The sequence below is a fragment of the Herpailurus yagouaroundi genome, unplaced genomic scaffold (genome assembly GCF_014898765.1).
Source record: "Herpailurus yagouaroundi ecotype Mexico unplaced genomic scaffold, PumYag 67793, whole genome shotgun sequence".
Lineage (NCBI taxonomy): Eukaryota > Metazoa > Chordata > Mammalia > Carnivora > Felidae > Herpailurus > Herpailurus yagouaroundi.
Window position 1 is genome coordinate 2,756,519 of NW_024420586.1, and position 9,259 is coordinate 2,765,777.

General features: G+C 41.8%; 1 protein-coding gene across 5 annotated transcripts in view; it reads left to right on the top strand.

The window, feature by feature from the left end:
* Nucleotides 1-9,065, top strand: part of ZFX (zinc finger protein X-linked) — a 51,759-nt gene extending 42,694 nt beyond the window's left edge. For 3 of the 5 annotated variants that reach the window (XM_040468955.1, XM_040468954.1, XM_040468957.1), the window contains exons 4-8: nucleotides 4,877-5,026; nucleotides 5,246-5,389; nucleotides 5,763-5,912; nucleotides 6,447-6,587; nucleotides 7,418-8,601. In XM_040468955.1, coding sequence (XP_040324889.1) covers nucleotides 4,877-5,026; nucleotides 5,246-5,389; nucleotides 5,763-5,912; nucleotides 6,447-6,587; nucleotides 7,418-8,601 — 1,769 coding nt within the window. Of the gene's footprint in view, nucleotides 1-4,876; nucleotides 5,027-5,245; nucleotides 5,390-5,762; nucleotides 5,913-6,446; nucleotides 6,588-7,417 lie in introns of all 5 variants that reach the window. The other 2 variants (XM_040468956.1, XM_040468958.1) reach the window with 2 other exon arrangements.
* Nucleotides 9,066-9,259: the final 194 nt, after the last annotated feature.

Genomic DNA, 9,259 nt, shown 5'->3' on the forward strand with positions numbered 1-9,259 from the left:
ACTTGGTCGTGTGCGCGCTGTCTCCAAAATTTAATAAAAAAGGGCATATTACAGTATCCAATTTTCATTAAAATATCCGTTCGCTTTTCCTTTTATTTGTAAATATGCATAGGGAAATGTCTAAAGAATGATCTGTAAATTGATAATTCTAGGTGGTAGGATTTTTTTTTTTTTAAGTAGGCTCCACACCCAGCGCAGAGCCCAACCTTACTACCCTGAGATGAAGATCTGAGCTGAGATCAAGAGTAGGGCACTTAACTGACGTGATGCACCCAGGTGCCCCACTAGGTGGTGGGATTTGGTCACATTTTTATTTCCTTTTAAGGTTGTATTTTTAAGTAATCTCTACACCCAGCGTGGGGCTTGAACTCAGAACCCCAAGATCAAGAGTCACATGCTCTTCCAACTGAGCCAGCTAGATGCCCCTATTTCCTTTTGTATTTTAAAAATACTTTTCTTAAATAGTAAGCTGTATAATTTCTACAAGAAATTATATATATAGCAAAGAACAAGAAGCATAAAGGAATGGAAATAGAAAAATAACGTATTGTCTAAGTTCAGGGCACTTGAGGTTGTCTCGGGGCTCCTGGGGGAGATGAGACTGAAGGCAGAAGGCAGTCTGCTTTGCTCAGAGGTCAGTGGCTAGACTGTGCAGTTTGTAATTTATTTGGTAGGAAATGGGGTGCCATTGTAGGCTAGAGAGTAAGGGGACCGGATCTTCATTTTAGGGAAGCTGACTAAGGGCTGTGTCTAGGGGGTTTTGGTAGGAAACATAGGAAGAGAGAGATCAAATGGTGAAGAGATCTTTTTTTCTTATGTTCATTTGTACAAAATGCAGTTCCGCTGCAATCCAGTATCACAAGTTTTTCTATTTTGGCAAATATCGTAATGAAGTTTGTCTAGAAACTTAGGTGAGAATGACAAAGCACTATTACCTATTTCGTAAGGTTTTTGTGAGGAGTAAATGGGATATTTTAAGGGCTTATCATCATGCTCGCCATGAGGTCCAGGGTCCATAAATGTTGCTGTTCTCCGTCACAATCACCATCCTTCCTTGCTATGTAGATTGTTTATCAGTTTAGTTTGGGGGATTTTTTTTTTTAATTAGATCAACATTCGTTTAACAGTTGACTTGAAGTAGTGTACGCCTCCGCCCACCCCAGTAATTTTTCTTTTCCAGAAAGTACTGGGTTTCTGAAATCTTAACCAACTGTGTTTTTAGACACCATACTGTTTATTAACATTGCGCATAAACATCCTCGATTTTCGGTCTCTGAGAGATTTTACTGATGCTCCTTTGAGGCAGTATAAAATACTGCCTACATTTTGCTATAGTTTTGTTGTTACTAATGAGATTGTCACATGTTTCTCAGTTTTGAAGTTTAAAATGTCGGATGAGATGTAAAGATTATTCTTATGTAAGGCTTGAGGAAACTGTGATGCCAATTTTGCTTTAACAAAACTAGAAAAACTGCCAAGAAAATTTACTAACATAGTGATGGGAACTGGTTGGTGGGACTGTTGGCGTTTCGTTTTGTTGTAATTCTAAATTTTATACAGTAAACATACATGTCTTAAAAGAATCAGAAGATGAAAATGAAGGTCTGGGTTCTAAAGATAGGCGCCTCTTCTCTCATCCCTCACTCATTAGTTCACTGACTTTGGGCAAGTCACATGCCATCTCCGAGTCTTTTTTTCTCTATCTGGAAAAGGTAAGAATCAAAATAACAGTACATACAAATGATGAGGAAATAGCAAAATGTCATGCCAATGGTAGTTATTATTAGAAGTAGTCTTAATTTCCAGAAATTATGCTCTTCTCTTTTGGCCTAGTACCAAAGCTCTAGTTCTTCATTACCACATTAGAAGAAGGCACTTAGGCAGAAATCATACGTATGATGACTCAGTTTTATCAAAGGCACCTTTGTCTGGTTTTAGAAATGCATTTTTAATGGTAGCTCTAAAATCACAGGGAAAGTTTGAGTAGTCAACAGAACCATCGACGTGGGCCTTTTTTTTTAACAAATCACTTCTGTAATATTTCATATTCAGAATAATTTCCTAAGTTCGGTTAGTGGGATAGATTCTCAAGGTGAAAATCTGAAGGTGAATTCTGCTTTTGTTTGATAATAGAATAGCTTTGCTTGGCTCAGGTGAGCCTGTATATTTCAAATGTGTTTTCCCACACATTTATGAAAGCAAACAGAAAGGTCTTTTACTTCGGATTATAGGTAAATTAAATACATGACATTTTGCAAGTTCCAAAATGATTAGATTTCTCAGTCATCAAACATCTTATCTTGTGAATACCAACAAACTAACCTGTACAAAACAGCTAGCCTGACCTTGTTTTTTGTAAACACAAGGACATTTGATTTTCCAGTACCTGTTAAAATCAGTTTTGACAGACGAAGGGCAAGCTTCGTTAACAGCATCAAAGGGTTCAGAGATGATTTCTCTGAAGATGTAACAGATTTACTCAGGACTCTCCTATGAGTTTGGTGAGATCTTCATCCTTCTAATGCTACCTCAGTTTGAAATTCCAAAGCTCCCTTTAAGAAAATAGCCTTGGCTCAGTCAGCTGGGTATGTCATAAAAATATTTAGCTTTGAAAAAGGGTAAATACATATCAGGCCAGAAATAAGGACTTAATGCCAAATCTTTCTCCCTACAAACCATTTTTATAAAGCTTAGTCAAGATACTGGAATTTAGGTAGTTATGTGCAGAGTTCAGGGAACCTTTCTTTGTTTTTGTGGTTTTGGTTTTGGGGGTTTTTTTGTTGCTGTTTTTTGTTTTTGTTTTTAGAGAGTGGTGGGCAGAGAGAGAGGATCCTAAGCAGGCCCCATGCCCAGTGCAGAGCCCTGCTCAGGGTTCCATCTCAGGACGGTGAGATCATATCATGACCTGAGCCAAAATCAAGAGTCAGATGTTTAACCGACTGAGGCACCCAGGTGCCCCTCTTTATTTTTTTAAACCACGAAGAGCTTAACCAGCTGATCTCTTTGAACCTTCATATCGTGAAGCTTGTCCCGGATCAGCTCATTTTCTCAAACTTATTAAGCTCTTCACCCAGTCCGCCATCTTCTCACTGATAACTGCAGCCCTTGCCTGCAGTTTCATATCCACAGTTGGAGCCATCAGCCTTGAACTCCTCCAGCTTCCGACACTACAACCTTCCCTCTTAACGTACCTTCCCCCAAACGTACCGTTTGCATCCATGTTTACCACCTCGAGTTTCAAGAGGATAACATATTGCTCCCCCAGTCTAAGGGAAATTTCTTCATCTTTGCCTCCAGTTTCATCTTCCCTTTTTCCTCTAAGATCTTGATCCAGAAGTTTTACCATGTCCTCTGGCTTCAGCTTCTTGTTGTACTTGCTCCCACAGACTGAATATGCTTGGGTATTTTTATTAAACAGAAAAGTCCTTGACCCTGCAACCCATTCTAGTTAGTGCCCCTTTGTTCTCCATTTTAGAATGAGACTTCCTGAAGAAATGCACACCTTCCACTTTAATCTGACCCCATCTAGCCTTCACTACACTGTTTTTCACCAGGAGCAGGAGTGACTTCCAGGTTGCTGTGGTCACTACAGACCTTCCTCCTTCAGTTGTGTGCACGCTGCGTTATTGCCATGGGCCTCACTAGGCTTCTTGGAATTTATAACTCCCTAGCTTCCTTTGTGATCTTCCACCAACCTCTCCAGCTTTCCCTTCTCGGATTCCTTTGTGAACTCTTCTGGTCCCTCCCTTAAACCGTGATGTTCCTCAGGATATCCTTGGCCCTCTCCGCTCACGCTGCAGGTCCTCAGCGTGTGATCTCAGGGCTAGTTGACACGGACTTGGTGGCTCCAAATCTGTGTCAGCCTTCAGCCTTTCAGACTCCCAATATTCAGCAACTGACCTCACACATCTCGTCGACTGAATCATTGGTTCATCGGTATTCTGAGCATCCACCATCACCAGACTCGGTCCTGAAAGACTGAATAATGAAACGGCAGGTCCTGCTCTGTCAGTCGGAGGGATGGGGGAAGATCCCTGATAGTGAATACAGTGAACTGCATACTCTGCGAGAAACAAGCAAAGGGTGCTGGGAATGTAAAAGGATAGGGGCAGGCACCAGCTCTGAGAGCTTTTAGGGATGTTACCTCTCGGACTTAAATTAATTAATCATGCAGGAAGAGAGGTCCTTCTTGACGTTTCCTCCTCCAGTCACTCAGTCACCTAAATCAGAAACCCCATAGTTATCCTTGGCTCTGTCATGTTCAGTTTTGGGTCTTAAGTCCTGCCGTTTCAGTCCTGAGACGGGGCTCATGTCCAGCCCTCTTCCCCATCTGCTTCTGTCCCGATTCGAGGCCTCATCATCCTTTGCCTGCCTTATTGCTATAGACTCACAAGTGGTATCCTTGCTTTGTCTTGATCCCTTTGCATCCACTTTTCTAAAGGCCAGCGCGGTGTAGGAAAAATGGTGCTGTGCCCTTGTCGCTGCTCTGCTTAAAAGTCTCTGATCAGAATCTCTAAATCTGCCCCCATACCTGGCTTCACCCCTAGATTCTGATTCTGTAGTGCCGCTGGGCTGGGGCCTGTGTTTTTAAGTTCCCTAAGAGATACTGACATCTGACCCGATTGAGAAACCTCTGGCCTACCACTGTCAAGTCTCTGAGCTCCTCTGCCTGGTTGCACAAGGCCCTCCGTGACCCCAGCTTTGGCTTAGCAGACAGCCACATTTCCCACCGTGCCTGCGTGTCTACTTGTCTAGGGAAAATTATCCAGTTTCGTATGACTCGTGTTAGAGATGTATTTGTAAAAAAGACTTTTAAAAACGGTAACGTTTTATTTATCTGCTATTGTTATTTGTAATGCATTCCCTGCGTTTTCAGTGGATGATGCTGGCAAAATAGAACACGATGGTTCCTCTGGAATGACCATGGATGCAGAGTCGGAAATCGATCCTTGTAAAGTGGATGGCACTTGCCCTGAAGTCATCAAGGTGTACATTTTTAAAGCCGACCCTGGAGAGGATGACTTAGGTAAGAGGAAAGTTTCAGCATAACCTGCATCCTGATCAGCCGCTCCAACCCGATGACTTTTGGGTGGTCTGGATTGAGAACCTTTGAAACCTATTCGGAAGATAACTTTTAAGCAAGGATTTCCATGTAGGGGGAGAAAAGTCTGTAAAATGTAGTAAGTCACCCGGATGGAAATGAAGTTTTCAGATAAATTCTTGGAGCTGTCGTCTTCCCTGATAGGTGGCACCGTAGACATTGTGGAGAGTGAACCTGAGAATGACCACGGAGTTGAATTACTTGATCAGAATAGCAGTATTCGTGTGCCAAGGGAAAAGATGGTTTATATGACTGTCAACGACTCTCAGCAAGAAGACGAAGATTTAAGTAAGTAGGTGCCCTTTTTGTGGGAGAAAAATTTTATGTTTCTGTAGCGCCCTCTTTAAATCTGGTCAGAATTTGAAGGAAACGAGTAGCGTTACTGTACAGATTATTATGCTGCCGTATCCCAGGGGCAGTATCCGCGACTCTACGTACGCTTCGAATGTTGCTTTAAAAACGGGTTAGGGTGAAAGCCAAGGAATGGAGGAGGGTTCATTCAGCAAGTATCTGTTGACTGCTCACGACTGTGTGGAAGCTGTGTTCTAGGTGTGTAACGTTTGGGCCTTTCTACCTGCCTCTTCACTGAATCTGAGTACAGACGTCTCCCCTGCCATCTCTGTAAACACGGTCACAAAGGTTTATATCACTTCCTATTCAGATGTGGCTGAAATCGCTGATGAAGTTTATATGGAGGTGATCGTGGGAGAGGAGGACGCTGCTGCCGCGGCGGCCGCCGCCGTGCACGAGCAGCAGATGGACGACAACGAAATCAAGACCTTCATGCCAATAGCGTGGGCGGCAGCTTACGGTAAGTCGCTCAGCAGCTCCTTGGACGCCGTTGGCTCGTGAACATGACTCCATGCCTGGAAACGGTGCCTGTTGTCCTAGGGTTCCGAAATACGAAATACCAGTGCCCTGTAAGGGTTATTTGATTTGAACACAAGTAGAGGAAGATTATAAAGTCTACTTTTTGTCTTTATTTCTAACAGGAATTTCCCTCATGTGTTTATTACGTAGAAGGGAGTACTGCAAGAAGTGCACAGGCTTTCCAGCCGAAACTTTTCCTCTTGATTGTATCTGGCCCATGACTTTGCAATTTGGGGAGACGACAGGGGAGTCCATGGGGCACAATGCTGACCTGTGTTTTTTAGATCTGGAAGCTAGGCATTTCCTACCGTCTCACTATAATGAACGTGGTCATACAACCCATTACCTAGAATGGGGACTCTCTGTCATTCATGAGTATCATGGCTTACTTTTCATTGTTATAGTTAATAAAGAATCCCTAATTTTTTATAATTTATAATACTGTATAATTTTGTTTTTTAATGCGCATTGTTAGGTAATAATTCTGATGGAATTGAAACCCGGAATGGCACTGCAAGTGCCCTCTTGCACATAGATGAGTCTGCTGGGCTCGGCAGACTGGCTAAACAAAAACCAAAGAAAAGGAGAAGACCTGATTCCAGGCAGTACCAAACAGGTGAGGGCACATGAGTTCCACAGCGCAGCGTGCTTTGCGAGCTCTCAGATGAAACCCTAGCGTGTGTCCACGGAGGTGTTGTGATGGCATTCTAGCTGCTAGACCACATTGTAGCTTCTGTGTACTGAATTTGAAAATATAATTTTAAGAATTCAGTGATATTCATGAATGATTTCCTGGGATAAAAAGAAACAAGGAATGGATCGAACACGGATGGGAAAAATATTCAAAACGTGGGTGATTTTTATGTGGAAATGAGAAGAAATCCCTCACATATGTCGCAGGCATTAACTCTTTTAAAAACTCAATGACTACAAAGAATCTGATTCTGTTAGCATAAAGTAGGCATACTTTATAGAGCAGGAGGACGGGTACTCGAGTTCATGTGACCTATTCCTGTCTATTTGTGTATGGCAATTTGCATATGAAATTTCTCATAGGTGGGTTTAAGCTCTACTGTAAGTTGACACAAAATTACGTTTTTTGGAATCGGCAAAGCAGGAATTGTGATTACGACACTTTATTTTTCAAAATAATTTTCTACCGACTGATACAGCTTCAATCGTTAGTTGGTAGGAGTCACATATTTATTGATTGATTTTTCAAACTGGAGGGACTGAGGTTGAATGAAGTTTTCAGACCAGGGTTCTCTTTATGACCAGGTTGCTGTCTCTCTTACATTGAAAACTGGCAGAAGGAATGTTAAGTAGCAAATAGCTTAACGTAGGAACACTTGCTTAATGATGTTCAGAACGCACACTTTGAATGCTTGAAGAAACCAAAACAGAACTTGGTTTGATCACTCATGTTCCTTTCTTTTCCTTTCTTAGCAATAATTATTGGCCCTGATGGACATCCCTTGACTGTCTATCCCTGCATGATTTGTGGGAAAAAATTTAAGTCCAGAGGTTTTTTGAAAAGGCACATGAAAAACCATCCCGAACACCTTACCAAGAAGAAGTACCGCTGTACTGACTGTGATTACACTACCAACAAGAAGATAAGTTTACACAACCACCTGGAGAGCCACAAGCTGACCAGCAAGGCCGAGAAGGCCATCGAATGCGATGAGTGTGGGAAGCATTTCTCTCATGCTGGGGCTTTGTTTACTCACAAAATGGTGCATAAGGAGAAAGGAGCCAACAAAATGCACAAGTGTAAATTCTGTGAATACGAGACAGCTGAACAAGGCTTATTGAATCGCCACCTTTTGGCGGTCCACAGCAAGAACTTTCCTCATATTTGTGTGGAGTGCGGTAAAGGTTTTCGTCACCCGTCAGAGCTCAAGAAGCACATGCGAATCCATACTGGGGAGAAGCCGTACCAGTGCCAGTACTGCGAATATAGGTCTGCAGACTCTTCTAACTTGAAAACGCATGTAAAAACTAAGCATAGTAAAGAGATGCCATTCAAGTGTGACATCTGTCTTCTGACTTTCTCAGATACCAAAGAGGTGCAGCAACATGCTCTTATCCACCAAGAAAGCAAAACACACCAGTGTTTGCACTGTGACCACAAGAGTTCGAACTCGAGCGACTTGAAACGACACATAATTTCAGTCCATACGAAGGACTACCCCCACAAGTGTGACATGTGTGATAAAGGCTTTCACAGGCCTTCTGAACTCAAGAAACACGTGGCTGCCCACAAGGGTAAAAAAATGCACCAGTGTAGACATTGTGACTTTAAGATTGCAGATCCGTTTGTTCTAAGTCGCCATATTCTCTCAGTTCACACAAAAGATCTTCCGTTTCGGTGTAAGAGATGTAGAAAGGGATTTAGGCAACAGAACGAGCTTAAAAAGCATATGAAGACACACAGTGGCAGGAAAGTGTACCAGTGTGAGTACTGTGAGTATAGCACTACAGACGCCTCGGGCTTTAAACGGCACGTTATCTCCATTCATACGAAAGACTATCCTCACCGTTGTGAGTACTGCAAGAAGGGGTTCCGACGACCTTCAGAAAAGAACCAGCACATAATGCGACATCATAAGGAGGTTGGCCTGCCCTGATAGTCCTTCTACAGACATTTATGGAGATGTTGGCCTTGAAGCAGAAATCTCATTTTAAAGCCAGTCAGTCTCGTTCACATACAATACTGTATATTGATTTATGCTCTGTACAAATAGAATTATTGCTTCTAGTTGAGGTTTTTTTTTTTTTTTTTTTTTTTTTTTACATTTTGTTTAATAGTGTGTTCTGAATTCTATTCAGTTTGTTTAATAAATGGGGGAAAGCAGCAACAAATAAGTTGCTTTTAATAAAGTAATCCTTGATGCTATACTGGATTTTTCTATCTTACAAGTTTTATATTTATTTAAATATTTACCTTGCTTACCTTGATGGTACTCTTCTAAGACCATTTAACTTAAAGTTAAGGTAACTTTAGATTGGTAACTCTGAAAGTATTCGTGTTGACTCATTTTTTTTTTTTTTCCCCATGAATTTCTCACAATAAAATTGTCAGAGACATCTACTAACATAAACGGGAGATTTTACAGTCAGGTCTAATTATCCTAACATGGAAGTCCTTGACTTGTCTTGCTTGCTCTTCTCAGACCACATGACAGTGAAAGTTTCCATTTGAGCTTTTGCCACCCGGGCATCGCTGAGGAAAGAACAGTGGCTGGGTTCGTCTTTACTTTTCATTTCGTTGAGCAGACAAGCTGT